General features: G+C 41.8%; 2 protein-coding genes across 6 annotated transcripts; both read left to right on the forward strand.

Moving 5' to 3' along the window:
• Positions 1–3301: 3301 nt before the first annotated feature.
• arr3b (arrestin 3b, retinal (X-arrestin)) lies at positions 3302–9720 on the forward strand. 2 transcript variants are annotated; one of them, XM_030368383.1, is made up of 18 exons: positions 3303–3422; positions 3998–4028; positions 5413–5443; positions 5547–5607; positions 5914–5958; positions 6073–6266; positions 6536–6595; positions 6858–6934; positions 7059–7173; positions 7275–7359; positions 7462–7534; positions 7654–7791; positions 7893–7973; positions 8083–8106; positions 8530–8579; positions 8809–8812; positions 8950–8979; positions 9285–9720. In XM_030368383.1, the coding sequence occupies exons 2-17, from the start codon at positions 4021–4023 to the stop codon at positions 8960–8962; spliced, it is 1059 nt and encodes a 352-aa protein (XP_030224243.1). In that variant the 5' UTR covers positions 3303–3422; positions 3998–4020; the 3' UTR covers positions 8963–8979; positions 9285–9720. The 2 variants fall into 2 exon arrangements, with proteins under 2 accessions (XP_030224241.1, XP_030224243.1); XM_030368381.1 differs by lacking the exon at positions 8950–8979 and having other exon boundaries at positions 3302–3422; positions 9285–9615.
• Positions 9721–10037: 317 nt separating this feature from the next.
• On the forward strand, positions 10038–17150 carry rab41 (RAB41, member RAS oncogene family). Of its 4 annotated transcripts, none has more exons than XM_030368388.1 (8): positions 10038–10229; positions 11406–11464; positions 11614–11667; positions 12581–12686; positions 13009–13120; positions 14075–14168; positions 14589–14655; positions 15053–17150. In XM_030368388.1, the coding sequence occupies exons 1-8, from the start codon at positions 10151–10153 to the stop codon at positions 15115–15117; spliced, it is 636 nt and encodes a 211-aa protein (XP_030224248.1). In that variant the 5' UTR covers positions 10038–10150; the 3' UTR covers positions 15118–17150. The 4 variants fall into 4 exon arrangements, 3 of the variants coding, with proteins under 3 accessions (XP_030224248.1, XP_030224247.1, XP_030224246.1); XR_003978305.1 differs by lacking the exon at positions 15053–17150 and adding an exon at positions 13519–13612 and having other exon boundaries at positions 10040–10229; positions 14589–14651; XM_030368387.1 differs by lacking the exon at positions 14075–14168 and adding an exon at positions 13519–13612 and having other exon boundaries at positions 10041–10229.
• The last annotated feature ends 282 nt before the right edge of the window (positions 17151–17432 follow it).

Below are 17432 nucleotides of genomic sequence, written 5' to 3' on the forward strand. Positions count from 1 at the left end.
CACTCATATAGACACACAGACACACACACACAAATACACACAAGCACGCACACACCAACACACACAAACAAACACACACACACGCGCACACCCACATAAACACACACATGGGTTTTGCATGCAGGAAATAGTTTGCATTCGTATTTGCATACTGTACAACGTGAATAACATAATTTAGCGGTCAAGATTTAATCTGCGTAGGCAGGCTACTATCATAATGGTCTCTACACATACAACATCTCTAGTTGTTCACATACACAAGCATACTCACTACGCTCAAAGTGCAGCTCATTTGACATTTGCCATGTTAGTGATATTTACTTTTCCATACGGCAGGATGCAAATCAGATTTCGCTTGGAACCACTTGCTCTCAGTTTGATTGTTTGTTTGTTTGTTTGTTTGTTTGTTTGTTTGTTTGTTTGTTTGTTTGTTTGTTTGTTTGTTTGTTTGTTTGTTTGTATATTGTAACTGTGTTGATCCATTTGTAACCAACCAGCCACATAATCAAGAAGTTATAGATTCTTACTGGAGCTTGACTATCAGAAGTATTTTCAAACTCAGGGTAGTGTCAAAGTGATGCTGTGAGTACACCTACCTAGCCTACACAGTCGATTTTTTTTATTAGTGAATGGTCAGTAGTAGTACACTACGCCTGGCGCAAACGCTATGCAAGCTCCTTCTAACCTCAGGCAACTGCCGAACAATGTAAGCACAGCAAAGATTTAAAAATAGATGTATGTGTAAAGAAATACGATTTGCCACAGGAAGCCAAAATAGCACACATTCATACATTTCACGTCAAATGAGCTTTGATTTGTAATTGATTATTTGATTAGGCACAATATTCTTCAATATTGTAGGACTGGAGGAAGCATTTCTCTAGTATTGTTCCTTTTGGGGACTAATCGAGGAGTCTTTAAGTTCACCATGTCCTTAAACAAGGGTGAACCATATGGTTCAATGTGCTATTAGGAGCCGTATTGTCAGTCTGTTGTTTGGGTCTAAATCGGGGCAAGATTATCTATAAGGGGATTATGGGTTGACAAAGTGTGACCTCCAGGGTCAAACTTATTGTGTTGCCCACTGGAGGCACATGGTCTATCATTTTTAAGGAGGGAATTAAATATATTATTCCCCATGAATTGTTGAATACCTCAGCATTGATAACAAAGAAACTTTAAAACTATAATGCTTTAGGTAGGCTAAAGCTCTGTTCAGGAAACCCACCTGTGTGTGTGTGTGTGTGTGTGTGTGTGTGTGTGTGTGTGTGTGTGTGTGTGTGTGTGTGTGTGTGTGTGTGTGTGTGTGTGTGTGTGTGTGCGTGCGTGCGTGCGTGCGTGCGTGCGTGCGTGCGTGCGTGCGTCCGTGCGTGCGTGCGTGCGTGCGTGCGTGTGTGTGTGTGGGTGGTTGTGTCTGTGCGTGTGTGTGTGGGTGGGTGGTTGTGTCTGTGCGTGTGTGTGTGTGTGGGTGGTTGTGTCTGTGCGTGTGTGTGTGTGTGGGTGGTTGTGTCTGTGCGTGTGTGTGTGTGTGGGTGGTTGTGTCTGTGCGTGTGTGTGTGTGTGGGTGGTTGTGTCTGTGCGTGTGTGTGTGTGTGGGTGGTTGTGTCTGTGCGTGTGTGGGTGTGTGGGTGGGGGGGAAGGGGTGTGGGGGGGTCGTATTTGTGGGAGAGACAGAGAGGAAGTGAGGGGAGTGTGTGTGTGTGTGTGTGTGTGTGTGTGTGTGTGTGTGTGTGTGTGTGTGTGTGTGTGTGTGTGTGTGTGTGTGTGTGTGTGTGTGTGTGTGTGTGTGTGTGTGTGTGTGTGTGTGTGTTTTCCTGCATGTATGTACTTATGTGCATGTGTTATTTAAGAAGCTGTTACAGCAGCTCAGAGTTTCTTAAAGAAGTCAAGCATCAAGCTGCAAGAGGCGCAGGCACAGACTTGTAAGAGGCTTTTCTGCTAAGAGGCTAGCCCATACACTGAAAAACCTCAGTCGTAAACCTAATCCTCAACTCTGAGAGATCTGCAGATACAGACCAACCCACTAACGGAAACATCTTTGAAGGAATCTTTGAACTGAATATGGCAGTTAGTACATCATTAAAGTTCATTGCTAGGACACACTGCCAATGACATCACTTTTACAGAAGAAAACTATAAGGAAAGGACACAAAAAAGTCTGATCATAATACAAATACATATTTATTATAATATTTGAAAAAACAATCTATCAAACAAATCATAGACTGGTTTAGTTTTTTGGGGGGGGTTCATGGATCTTCACACAATAAAACAAGAAAATAATTAAAACGTACTATCACAGCATTATTCAGAGATTAAATGCAGGAATTAAAAAGTTGGCAGCTCAAATTGAACTATACCACTCAATACATGTTCCAAGTCATGGGATACCAAGCCTTTGTGGTTCAAAACCCTTATATAACTAACGAATATGAAAGCTTCCAGTGAGGCCAGTTCAATTCAGCAGAATGGCATTCCAGGGAAGACAGTTTTCATCCAAAAAGGAGTGGCCTTCTGTGGTCCGGCTTTAGGAGAGCCAAGCAGATGTCCCTTTATGACAGAGAGATCCATTTAATTTAATTCGTGAACACCTGGTAGAGAGGTTACCTCGAGTCCAGCAAGGCATTAAAGATCATCTGCAAATCGTTCACCTTGGTCCCCTCCTAATTATTATCAATTAAATTTAACTGTGGAGGTGATGAGTTGTGCTTTAAATCCGTCTTATGGATTTGCCATGAGTTTATGTCCACGGTAAACTGCATGGGGGTGTGGGGGTGCCTGCCAGGAAAAAGTATGCACTATTGGCACTGGACTCAAGTACAAAGCTTGATCTTTAAACCCAGGGTGCGTCTATTCATAACCCAGCCGGACATTGTGTGAAATATTAAAAGTTCTAAAACTTATTTGGCTCATATACAAGACGTTATAGGCCTACATATGATGCATCATACTAGAAAGGCACACTGCACTCTGCAAAATGTAACTGTAAAAACTGTTTTGTAAATTGTCTTTTTTATATTAAATTACATATCAATGTAAATAACTTAACTTACCGATGTTATGTTTCTAGTCAATGTATCTCAACATAACATTAGCATACAGCTTATTCTGATTCAATGGCAATTGTTAAAAAACAATGCACAATAGTTGATCTAATTGGAAACCAACCAGCCAACACGCCACTTGTACAGAAGCAGAGGAAAATCCCATGCCCTCCTGTAATTTACTCACACCTACCTTTGAACAAAAACAACCTAACTAATGGATTAATCTGACCGTATCTAAAATAGAAACCTGGGATGACAAGCCCTGGTAAGCTGGAGGGACGGGCCACCTGCCTATAAGAGGCAGGAAGCACCCTTACACGCACCGCACAGAGACAACTGTCACGGAATACATAACACACAGAGCGGGAACCAGAGGTGAGTAGATGAACTGGTCACCTTTGGGTGGGTATTCGATCCGAATAAGATAGGATTTTGCTGTGTGCCTGTCAACCTGTGTACATGTTGTGCTCAGAAATGTTTAGACTTATTTTGGTATGTTTCAAATGGTTGGTATGATTGTACATTAGGGCTGTGGTCTGGGCCTCCTGAGTGATATCCTGGCTTTGACTTCGATTCAATCAATTAAAAACAAATGCAAATGTATATTCATATGATTTATTTAGTAATAGGGTTAGGGTTAGAGGGCTAGGACTAACTAATCATGAATATTTACATATTACTATTATGATTATTATTAATAATAAATAAACAGTTATGAATTGTAAATTATATTATTGATATTGTTATTACGAATTGTTAATACGAATAATGTTACTCGTAGTTGTAATAGTTTGAATAGTCAAGAGATTGTTGGGAAATTTTGTAGGCACTTCGGAATTTAGTGGGCCTCATCTTAATAGTTTAACGACTATGATAAACACGTGATCTATTTATGTTTTTTATGTCATATTGTGTCTTATGTCTTATGTCGTTTTTTGCCTCATTTGCAGGAACCCTCAACTAACCTGTCGAGATGTCAAAGTAAGCCGGCCTTCCGACCATTTACACTTGTTACACACTAAAATACATGCTATATTAAAATGTATATATATATTCAGATTTAACCAGGTGAGTCCCATTATCGATTAAATACCACAGAGGTGAACCTTAATTTTAGACATTTACTTTGGGTGAAAAAAAGTTTGACGAAGCAGAACAGTTCTGTGATTGGAACATCCGTTCGCATCACAGCTTTAAGGATTGAGGTACTGTATATCGTATAAGTCTCCGTTGGTTTCAATGTCATTCCTCCATACAGTTGAATTGCCAAGTTCAATGACCTGTCACACACCAGGGGTTACTGCCCGTTTAAACCCTTTTAACAATCTCGACCACCACACCTATCTGTATTAACGTTACGTAAACAGTCTCATATATGTTAACTCTAAAAGTAGGAGGCCTACTGCCAAAAAAAACTAGAAGGAGGGATTAGGCTAAATCCCATAATAACAGAGAAGCCGGGGGGGGGGTTACAACCTCCCCTATGTAACTTAGTCTTAGTATAAACATGTCTAACCTCTGCCTTTGGGCTTATCGGCTATCCTGAAACCACAGATCGGGTGGATTTCACCTTGAGTGAGAAGCAGGGGAGAGCATTGAGGAAGAAACGTCTTACAAGATGCGGAAATAAATATCATCTTATATTATAGTAATATGACGCTTTATGTCAATTGTCAAACTCTACTCATCCAAATCGAGTGAGAGCTGGAAACGGATAGTACAGAAACAGTATGAGTGACCAAAGAACACTTTGTCAGCTGTCAATTTAAGAAGCAGTATGAATGGAGACAGGATATGTTCACATCGAGATCATGACGTTTTGTGATAGTTAGGCCCCTGCTTGTCCGGATTACACCATCGCCTCCAGCAGTCGCCCTATTTACTAATCCATGGTTCACCTAGCGAGGGTTTGTAGTGGTTGAGCCGGGGGGTAGGGGATCGGGGAGTTGTAATTTGCTAATCTTAGTGACATACTATGACCTTTAGGTCTCTCCAGGTTAACAGGAACCCTGATCAGTGCTCCACTATCATGTAAAGCAGTTTCACTTTTAAATTTAAAACCGTTTTGCACAATATAGTGTCAGCCTCCCTGTGTTAGCCTTCCTTTCCTGATGTGTTTAGGTCCTTTTTATCTATTGGCCTGTATGATTGATACTGTATTTGTCATCTCCTGTCCTCATATTCTGTAAACCTCTTGCCTTGAAATGCCCCTTAAGTGGAAAAATACCGGATTTGGATTGGTGGATTTTGTCAGTGATGTATTGATTGATTGACCATCATTGTGTGGATGTGCTATCAAGTGAATGTGTTATTCTGGAGTCATCAACAAGATTCTGTCCTTTGCCTTTCCCCCTTCTCAAACCAGAGTTTTCAAGAAGACCAGTGGCAATGGGGATGTAAGTTTCTTCTCGGACCACACTACAAGAAGCTACTGAAATTACACTTATTTCCCCCTATGAATTTCCATGAACTTCTGCATTTTCTCTATTTTCCACCTAGTTGACCCTCTACTTGGGGAAGAGAGACTTTGTGGACCATGTGACCTCTGTGGACATTGTTGGTGAGTAGCAAAGAGATTTTATCAAGGATATCTATGTTATTTGACACTTTTGTGTACCTACATGAAAATGTAAGCACAGTTGGCTATGTGTATTAAAGCTGTTTTGTGTGTGATGTTATAATTATGATATGCACACCCAAATGCCTGCATTGTCAACTTTAGACATTAGAATTGATCATATGGGAACGAGTAAAAAAGATAATTTTTAGGTTTTGCTTATCAGCGCTTTTAGCATTTTGTTGAAAAGATTGTTGAAATGATACAAATCGTTTCAAATTATGAAATTTGATCTTCTCTCATTTGTAGATGGGGTGCTGAAGGTTGACCCTGCAAACCTCAATGGCAGAAAAGGTAACTCAATCCCCCCTGGCCTCTGTAATCCTTTTCAGTGGCAAATACAACTAAATAAAACATCTAACCTGACCATCTACGCCACACTAACTCCCACGTCCACTGTCTTCATAGTGTTTGTGTACCTCGCCTGCGCTTTCCGCTACGGCAGTGAGGACCTGGACGTGATTGGGTTGTCCTGCAGAAGAGACATCTGGGTGAAGCGCGTGCAGGTTTTCCCAGTCATTGCAGGGGGCATTGGCAAAACCCCCATGCAAGAAGCTCTGGTGAAGAAAGCAGGGGAGCAGGCTCACCACTTTTCTTTTGAGGTACAGAAAAGGAATTCAATGAAACTCAACATTTCTCTTCTTGTCCTGTTTGGATTAAACCAAATCATATTTTCACTTACGTTTAATTATTAATTATTATTAATTATTTTGTTGTTATTAATGTAGGAATTCATCACATTAAGAACAAATGTTTGCTTGATTAATTGCAATCAATATCAATGATTCATCAATAAAATTCATAACTGAATCCCTTCACTGCCACTTTGTTTCATGAAAGTTTCCATCTTTTTCTTGTCTGCCTGTAATAGATGCCTACCAATCTGCCATGCTCAGTCGCTCTGCAGCCTGGACCTAACGACAGCGGAAAGGTATTCCCTCTTTCACACAGTACCCCCCGCCTCACTCACTCTCTCTCTCTCTCTCTCTCTCTCTCTCTCTCTCTCTCTCTCTCTCTCTCTCTCTCTCTCTCTCTCTCTCTCTCTCTCTCTCTCTCTCTCTCTCTCTCTCTCTCTCTCTCTCTCTCTCTCTCGCTCTCTCTCTCTCGCTCTCTCTCTCACTCTGCCCCCCCCCCACACTCTCTCTCTCCTTGGATGTGTAAATCACATGTTTTTCTGTGTGTTCTTCTTGCAGGCGTGCGGTGTTGACTTTGAGCTCAAGGCCTATATTGCCAATGCGGCTGATGACGGCGATGAGGTCATTGAGAAGAAGTGAGTATGCGTTCTCTGTTTTCAAACGTTCATCTTCTGCTTTTTAGTAAGTCAGCATACGCCGCAGATGGAAGGTGGCTTCACACTGAGTCCTCTCCTCCTCGTGGTTATGTTCTCGCTTCAGGGACACCTGCCGTCTGATGATCCGTAAGATCCAGTTTTCACCCGCCAGCACAAACGCTGGCCCCAAGGCGGAAATCACATCGCCACTTCAGCTGTCGGCCTCTCTGGGAAAAGAGGTAGGACAAAACAAAAACTAAAGTTTTCCCTCGTATTCATGATGCATGGTTATGTTACATGAAAGCATTATCTCAATTTGAACCTTTGTTTTATTTTTTAGAACTACTACCACGGAGATCCGATCTCTATCAACGTAAAAATCAATAATGACAGCAGTAAGGTTGTGAAGAAGATCAAAATAACAGGTATGTAATCAAAAAAGACCACAGAGACATTGTGTTAAATAGTGGTCGTCCGTACAGAATCCATCCTAATGATGAACATTGTTTGTTTTGTGTTATAATTAGTTGAGCAGAATACCGCTGTTGTTCTGTACTCGTCTGACAACTACGTTAAGGCCGTCTGCAGTGAGGAGTTTGGGTAAGGCTTCCAACATAACACATGTTCTGCTACAGGCAGGGGAAACCGTTGATTTACATGCAACCTAATAATGTGATTGATCGAAAACTTCCCACTTACTGTCACACTCATCACTGTAGGGAAACAATCAACGCCAATTCCACCTTCGAGAAGGAATTCACCATGACCCCCCTGCTGGCCAACAACAGCGAGAAACGGGGCATCGCTGTGGACGGACGCCTGAAGGACGGAGACACCAACCTGGCCTCCACCACCCTGTAAGAACAAGCATGTGCAGTCCCGTTCTCCGCTGCGTGAGTGTGATTGTATACCATCCTCTTCAGCTGGAAGCTTGAATATTCTCGCTTTGTTTTCCCAGGTGCGAAAGTGGTGAGAAGGAGATGCAGGGTATCATCATCTCTTATAAAGTGAAGGTCAGCGTGTCTTTGTCCAGCGGAGGGTAAGGCCCAGCTATACACTAGTACACTTCCTGACTTATAGCCGTTGGTTTTGCTCTCTGTGCCATACTACGCAGAATAGCTCTAATCGGTCTGTCCTGCTATTCACAGCCTGCTGGGGAGCCTTACAGGAAGGTGAGAGAGACCGTCTGAATACATGCACACACATTCTTCTTCATTGGTGTCTTATGAATATCCAACTGAACCAAAAAATATTATGCATTGTCGGGGCAATTTCTTTACGAGATATTGCGTCTAGGACAGATGAGACTTCTAAATGCAAAAAAGTACAAAATAGTTGCAGACAATTGACCTATTTTAATGTAAGAATATACAAGTCTCAACTCTAGCTGAGGGAGCCCAGAATACAGTTTCACAGAGCTATATAAACAACCTCACAACCCTCCCCACAATGCAATTGTCAATGATCAAATCAGGGATGGCTAGGCAATACAAGGAATAGGAAAAAACTAACTGATAAAAAGTAAAAAATACATGTATTTTTCCATCACAGCATGCAGTATATACAGAAATTAATATTCAACTTCTTGTTTTTAGTGATGTCGTTGCAGAGCTTCCTCTCATCTTGATGTCCCCTAAGCCAGCAGGTGGGTGAATTGTGCCTTTTTAACCTAGTGGCCATCTGGGTTCTAATAGCTAGCTTGGTGGGAGAACTGAATACAGAATACCAAGGTGGAAAAAATAGGAATTATAGGTGGATGGTTAGCCTAGCCTATGCAGAGTTTAAAACACTGTATACGTGGTGAGACATATTCTAACAAATAATGCCATTCTTTTATTCTTGTTTTATTCAATGCATCGTCTCATTGTGAGCAGAAGTGTAAGTATAAAACCTTAGCGACACTATATATAATGACATTACTTTTGATACTTTGTGGGATGTAGTCCTAGTGCTGTGATGTGTGTGTAGCTTTCTATTTTTAAACTCCCGTTTTCTGTGTATCTTATGATCTGCAGCAAACTGGAGTAAAAGTGTCATTAGTTCAGGTGAGGTCACATTCAGTGCGATAGTGGACAATGGGCACAGGACATACCTGCAATTTACACAACTTTAAAGGACCCTCTTGATAACCTGTGTAATAAAAACATATACATTTAACAAGACTAACTTTTTTCAGTATTGCGACACACATTTACAAGAAGTAAAATGGCTCAAATAAAATAAACATGTACAGCACAGATATTGCTTGCATTTAGCCTCTTCAGAATAGGTACCACTAGTTTAGCTAGAAGAAATATGTTGGGTTTAATCAAGACAAGATGACACATGCAATGTGTCCTTCCCCCCACAGATCTGATGTCACACTCGAGTAGAGGCGCCAGTGGACCAGAGATGGTTCTCTGTACCAGCGATTGGATGAAAGTACCACCAGGAAAACTGCACATCAGCGACGATGGACACAGCAATGTTGTTGCACTACTGACTCTTTATTTAAATCGCAATCACTTCAATCAAATCCTCTATAGTACTATTGGGTATCGACTCAAAATGCTTGTTTGAGTCCCTTTCTTTAGACCAAAGGTTTTCTCACAGAAACATGCTTAAATAGTTTGCAGTTGTAACGGTGTGTCTTGTTTTGTTTCACTTCCAATAAAAACATAATGTATTGTAGAAAATGTTAACTGTTGTGAATTTTACAATTGTGTACAGTTCTTTTCAGAAACATACACAAATTGATGTCAAGCTGTGCAACTAAGAGAATAAATTCAGTGATTCGGTTTAACCTCCTTCTTGCTCTTATTTTGGTTCCGACTTGAGTTGGTTTTGTTTTCGATGCAAAACCTTATAGTAAATTAACATTGTGTATTTTTTATTCTGGTAGTTTAAAGAATAAAAAATACACAATATCAAAATATATCAAAAATATTGATTTAACTATAAATGCAAATATGTAAATATAACATAAAAAGTATATGTAAGTAAAATGAAATGGCAATCACTACAATATAAAAGAACAGTCATCTCAAATCGTCTGATAAATTGATAAACAGTCATGGGATATACAAATGCACCTTGCCCCTCGGTAGTTCCGCTGGTGACCACTGAGGGGCGCCATGTTTCGTCCATGCGCGTAACGAACCCACAGCGCTCAGTCAGGATACACTTTTTCCTCCTCCACAGTCTCGCCTGTATAGCCGTTGTTTATCGTCAGTAAATATGTCAACCACGACCGGCGGCGGAGAGTTTGGCAACCCCCTACGAAAGTTCAAGCTTGTCTTCTTGGGCGAGCAGAGCGGTAAGTGTATCAGGACACCGTACGTGGATGTTGGAATGTTATATAAATCAGTGAAAGCGATAGCTGATTGAAGCTAGTGTAGCTATCGAACGCCACTTTGCTAGCCCATCTTTAATGTGACGCTCCGTGCATTGCAGGAACGCTGCCTGTTTGTGTGGCGAAATGTAACACTAGTTTGATGAACGATTACAAATTGCAAACGTCCATTTACTCCCAAAATTGTCCGTCGATGACGTCGTAATACGGGTTAAGCAAGCTAGGCGTCTCATCGCTCAAGTTAACAACAATCCCCTGTTCGTTTCAAATGGCAGCGTCATGGTGATGCACGGTTATCAGTCGTCCTAACCTAAATCCTACAGAGCCATTGAAATAATGTACGCGTTTAATTTTCAATCAGATAACCCAAATATGGAGCCTTGCGTTCAGTGGTGCCTCAGCATCCTCTCGTCGCCACCGTCACCTCTGCGAAGGAGCTATCTTAGCTAACGCTACAGCTAACGCTACACATACGTGTCAGAATACCGTCCCCAGACAATGTTTATTCGTCTCACTTTATCTGGTCGCAGATACTATATTAAAAGTGGATTCTATGAAAAACATGTTTTATGGTGTCTTGGGTCGGCTTCAAAATATCGCTTTATCTCAAAAGCCTGACGTATCGGGATGCTATGCTTCGTAGCTCCCCGTCTACCAGCGCACGGCTCGCTGCGTCTTGCAGAGCCACGTCGGCCACAGGAAACGGCCGGCTGTACGATTCACCCCCCATGTGCAATTAAACTATAGACCAGGCACTGACACTGCCCTGAATGGGACGGGTTTACATGCGTGCTTGTTTTGTTGGAATCGCTATCACTTTTCTTACATCCACGACACAGCTGTTTCAGAAGCAGTAGAGCTTCACAATCAATGTGTTTCCAAAGCCAACATTTTGGACTCCACCCTATTTGCCAGCTCAGCGTGTGGGTGCGATAGTCCACACAGAGCATCATTGATGTGCTTTTCTCTGCCGGCTTTCTCAACATGACGCAATGTGGGGAAAATCAATTTGAGGATGCTTTTCAGGTTCAAAACATGTTGAAAACCTTCTACTCTAAGATATAGTTTGGGTCCTTTTTATGTATTTTTATTGTGTTCAGTCATAGTATGTTTATGTATGTTCTTTTTTTATGGATACAGTTGGGAAGACCTCGCTCATCACCAGGTTTATGTATGACAGTTTTGACAACACTTATCAGGTAAAAGGTCATTTTCCGAAGCCGTCATGAAATTTGTTGATAGCAATTCAAAATGTGTATTGCTTGAAGCTTTTAATATGAAATACTTTAGTGTATATATGACCTGTGAAGCAATGCAGTTATTAATATACCAAATCATTTTCCCACAGGCAACAATTGGCATCGACTTCTTGTCGAAAACCATGTACCTAGAGGATCGCACTGTAAGTCGGCACGGTTCTGTTTAACCAATATCACTGTTCATATTGCAATGGCATCATTCGTAATTCATTATTTAATAGAGCTCAAAGATTCTTGTGTCTTCAATGTTTTTTTAAGTAGAAACCATGAGCATGCCCATTTCACCAAATAATCTCACCGACCCAGTTTATAACCAATCAAAACATTACAGCCATGACGTTTTTGATTTAAGCCATTGTCTTTTCATATCATTTTTTTTTTAAAATGTGTGCATTGTATTTGTAAATCCCTTGTCCGGGTCATAAACTCCACCCGTCCCCACACTGTTTGCGGTTGGCCACAGATTCGGCTGCAGCTTTGGGATACAGCCGGACAGGAACGTTTCCGCAGCCTCATCCCGAGTTACATCCGCGATTCAGCTGCTGCTGTGGTGGTTTATGATATAGCCAGTAGGTATCGTGGCTTCTGCTCCCATACGAGCACGGAAGGGCACAGAGTTCACCAGTCCGTTAGTTTGATTTGGACGGTGGTCTCCGAGTGAACTGAGGATACATCAGACTCAAGAACTAAGAAATCAGCCGCCCTTAAGTTCAGTGTCTATGATGACATGACAAATTGGGATTTCTAAAATTTATCTTTTTCCTAGACGGATGATTTATGAATACGCAATTTATGATTGGCATGGAAAAGTTCTCCAAACTGCCTTCGTATTTTGTCTTCCATTTAAACAGATCATGCATGTTCTGTTTAAGGACAATTGGCCGCAGTCTTGGCACCTTCCACATTTAACACATTTTCCCCATTCCTTTGTGAAAGGCTTTCTTCACCCTCGTTCCCTGGCTTGCAAAACCCCTTTATCCTTCAGTTTCTTGATATTCTCTTTCCTCTCACCTTCTCTGCCTCTTCCTCTTCCTCCTCTCCCGTTCTAATCTTCAGGTCAGGCTCCAGCTTTGGGACACTGCCGGACAGGAGCGTTTCCGTAGCCTTATTCCCAGCTACATCCGTGATTCCACCATCGCTGTTGTGGTTTATGACATCACCAGTGAGTCAGGGCCGCAGCCCTTACTGTAGTGGTGTAGGACCAATGAGAATAGAGCTTATGGTTGCATGCCCTTTGTCCTTAACTGTTTCCTTGATGCTTTTTATATGCACAAGCTGAGATTCAAACCTACCCTGTTCTCTTGCGTTTCCCACTGAAGGTCTCTGCTTACAAACTAATATATCTTTCTATATATTTTCTACATTCAAACCTTTTAATATAAGAAATGGCTACTTGGTGCACATTTCTGCTAAGGCAACAAGTGATATATATGTTGATGATCACATCCTGCTTGTTTTTATACAAATATTTTTCTTCTTCCCAGATCTCAATTCGTTCCAGCAAACCTCAAAGTGGATTGATGATGTCAGAACAGAGAGAGGAAGTGATGTCATCATCATGCTTGTCGGAAACAAAACTGACTTGGCCGATAAAAGGTAAACGGTTGTGGGAGATGTTAGTAATATATCCAGGGGTGACAGTTTCCACAGTGAATAGTGTATGCCTCTGATTTATTTCAAATCAAATACTTGGATTACCTGCGTAGTTTCTTCCACGGTCTGGATCCCTTGTTCATGCCCTCATTTCATCAAATTTCCTTTTGCTACTCATCCCTTGGTATATCACCATGACATCACACCAGATTTGCTATATTTATTATTTATAAATTCATTTATTTATTATAATTTCTGTTTATTCAAGTTCCTTTTTTTTGATTGTTTTTCTTTGTCGTGGTCTGTCTCCCTGTTTCTTTTTTTATGTTACTCCCTCCTTAATCCCATGCCACCACACATCCCCTCTCCTCTCGCTCCGACCACTGGCGCCACCATGGCAGGCAGGTTTCTGTAGAGGCTGCAGAGAGGAAAGCTCGTGAACTGAATGTGATGTACATAGAGACGAGTGCCAAGGCTGGCTATAACGTCAAACAGGTTGGTGTCCCAGCAGCCGAATCATTGGGGGTGGGGGGGGTGGGGTAGGGGATGCGTATCAAAGCCACTGCTACTGGGAGGCCGATGGCCATAGGGTAGAGAGACTCGTTTGGGAATGTCTGGAGGGATTTACCCTTACATTGTGTTCTATGGATCTGATGTAGACTCGTTTCTCTCTCCCTCAATCTCGCGAAACGGTCTCCGCTTTTCATCTCCTTTCAGCCCGCTTCCTTTTTCCCTTTTTTATTTACTCTATACTCCTATACCCCTCGTTGTAACTGTACTAACCTCTTATTTTCCTTATCAAAACCAGAGTCTGTATTGAGCTCTCTTTGTTTCTCTCCCTCCTTCTCTCTACCCATCCTTTGGCCCGGTGTCTCTCTCTCTCTCTCTCTCTCTCTGGCGTGTCCTTCCATACCTGTGTGTGCGTCCACCTTGCCCTCTCTGCGTGGCCCTGAGCAGACAGATCTCCACCGAGGGGGGCGAGCAGAGGGCTAAGGAGCTCAATGTCATGTTCATAGAAACCAGCGCAAAAACTGGCTACAATGTCAAACAGGTAGACATGCTGGCGGCCTGCCCTCGGAGGCACCTGCCCTCCATCACAGCTTTCTGTTTCCCTCCTCCCCCTGGCATGTTTTCCCGTCCTGCCTCCAGGATACAGTGTTCCCCTCTGCATACCCTTTTTTCACATGATACATTTATGACAAGATCTATTGTTAAGCGTTACTATTTTCCCTCTTGGATCCCCAGCTTTAGTGAATTGCATGTCAGTTAAAATAGGAGAGGCTTGCATGGTAGCCGTCCCCCGATGCCTATTTGTCTTAACTCAACACTAAACACCCACTGTCTGCCTCACATACTGTGGAGCATTTGTGATGTAACAGCACTGTCATGGATGATGTGTCCACAATGTGCTCTGCATTGAGTGTTGCAACACTGTTTGGTTCCTCACATGTTCCTGTCGCCTTCCTCTCAGTTGTTCCGTCGTGTGGCTGCTGCCCTGCCTGGAATGGATAGCACTCCAGAGAAAAGCAAAGAAGACAGTATCCTTTTCTTGTGTGCCCTTATTATTCTAATTATTGACATTGCTGTCGTTACCATTATTATAACCATAACCACTTTACTTTTAAAGCAAATTAAAAAGCAGAACTTTGCTGGCAAATGAGTGAGGAAAGTGAGGATGCTTTGAAAGAGGAAGTGGTGGCTGCATAGCAGTGGGATTGCAATTGCAGCAGCATAGCCTCTAAATAAACATTTTCTCTTTGGTTTGATCAGAGTACAGATACAACACAACAAATGCACCGTCAGTCGTGGAAAATGGTTGATTTAGCTTACAGTGCTTTGCATGCAATCTGCTGTGCTTTCAAACCCACCACCAGATAGTACACGCGCACGCACGCAGCTAACTGTCGTTGTTGCTTTAACCCTGGCCCTCTCCAGTGATCGACATCAAACTGGAAAAGCAGCCCGAGATGAGCGTCACCGAGACCAGCTGCTCCTGCTAATAAACCCCCCCCCCCCCCCCCCCCCCCCCCCCCCCACACATTCTCACCAACAGCTTGTTTCTCGGTGGCCTCTTACTCCACCCATGGCACAGTGCCATAGCGGCGGGTGCCTCCTCCTTCCCCCCCACCCTTTCGACTCAGTGACTTTTCCGAGTAACCTTGTGGATGTGCTATTCTGTATCACAACAGATTATCTGGGACAAAACGAAGAAAAGAAAAAAAAAAGGTAGAAGAACATAATAATGTGCATTAAACAAGAAATAGGTTAATAATGGTCAGATTCTCTCTTATTGTTTAACTGCATGGTATTCTATAGGGTTGCAGATTGACATAGATCATGGTTCTTAAGTTATTGCACCATTCGGAGCTTGATTGCTGCCACTCCAGTCATTGTTGTAAAGTAATATTGCTTGGGGATACTCATTGTTTGCTGCAAGGTTGAGATCCTGGGATTGATATTATAGGTTGCTCTTTTTGCTTTAATGGTCGTTTGGGACTGTGAGAACTTCTCCTAAATATGAGAGATCCGGTATGTATTGATTGCTGGACATTTCAAATTATTCTGAGCCAATTGAAGTAACTTCTTGCAAAAGGTTTGATTACTACTTTATTGTTATTTAAACTACTCCTTTAACCAGAGTGACCATTAGGACCAGACTTTTAAGAAACTAGTAGAAATGAACCTCAAGGGAATTGATGCACTCAGTTTTGTGTAGGAGTGACATTATTTCTAGATGATTTCGAGAGGGTCGCCACCAGAGGGTGCTACAATAGCGAGATTGCACTGATGTGAGAAATGGATGGTGTTTCTTTTGCTTTTCAAAGGGAATCCATCCCTAACTCCATTATCTGTAGTACTAAAAAGGACGTTTGACCAGTTTGACCATATCCACTAGCGACAGTGTTGGATTGACCATATACGCATACCACCACTTGATGATCGCACAGGCATTCTTTAGTCGGCCGAAGAAACATTGTTTGAAAGCCAGTGTTTAGTCACCATAGTAATTATCCCTGCCCTCCATGATATTTACGCTAGTGTTGTGCTGATTACACTTATGGCAGTAACATGCCGCATGCTCTCACGTGCAGGAATTCAATGGTTAAGAACACAGATGCCTTCCTTGTTCACTGACGGTGTGCACTGAAACAAGCCACATTTCTTGTTAAATAAATACATGTGCGAATTCTGCAGACTGACTAATGGCTTCACTAGTTGTTTTGTAGAGCTGGGATATGAGTCTCTCCTCGGATACCCAGCTAAACGCGTACTAACACCCTCGCTTTGAATAGAGAAAAGTGCAGAGAAGTCGTAATTGCAGCCTTTTTGCTAACGCCTTTTGTGCGACTGTTGGTTTTCCGTGTTTATTTATTCTGTAACTCAAAACAACTGAATAACGGTGTACGCTTGACCAAAATGACATACTAACACGCATGTTAAAGGTTTTTTATTTTGTGTGCGTGTGTGTATGCCTGTTTGGACACTACTAAAAGACAACTTGTAGGTGTGTGTGTGTGTGTGTGTGTGTGTGTGTGTGTGTGTGTGTGTGTGTGTGTGTGTGTGTGTGTGTGTGTGTGTGTGTGTGTGTGTGGTTTTCCCTGAATTTCACACGGCTTGGAAGTCTTTTTGCGGTGTGATTAGTCAAGACGGCGGTTTACAGTCAGATGACACACATGCACCCTTGTTTCTAGACACAGTATCACAATACTTATTAGCCATATCGCTTTTAAAACACAGTTGTGCATTTTGTTGTAGGTTGTTTTAAAACTGTAAACATTTAAAGGTTTAAAACAATTGTAAAGTATTTAACTACATCGAACAACAGTCCTAATCCTAGCAGATTCTCTATTGTCACTGATTGCTCTGTGCTATTCTGACTTGTGTCTGTCCATATAAAAATATGCTGTCTACTCGTGTTTAGCAACGTTTGTGTGAATAATGTACTATGACTATCTGCTGTATAAAAAGGAGAGGCAAATAAAAAACACCCAAGTGTAGGTCTGTGGTATAAAATAAAGATCTTTCACCAAGGTTTATGTCTCCTGCTTTTCAATGTGTGAGAAATTGAGCTAGACGAAGGTCCCTTTTATTGATTATGTAGGCCTACATTTTTGTACAAGCAAGAAATCCAACATGTTGTTCACAGGGTAATAAGATGTATAAAAGGTTTCTATTAATGTTTCATTTATATGCTTTGCGGTGATAAATATTGCTGTTGACACGTGACACTGAGTCCAAGACCGATATCTGAAAATTGGGGATCGCAATAGGCCTAGTCAACTTTCATTGTAGCAAACTGTTCACAGTAGAAAAA

This window comes from Gadus morhua, chromosome 10 (assembly GCF_902167405.1).
Source record: "Gadus morhua chromosome 10, gadMor3.0, whole genome shotgun sequence".
Taxonomy (NCBI): Eukaryota; Metazoa; Chordata; class Actinopteri; order Gadiformes; family Gadidae; genus Gadus; species Gadus morhua.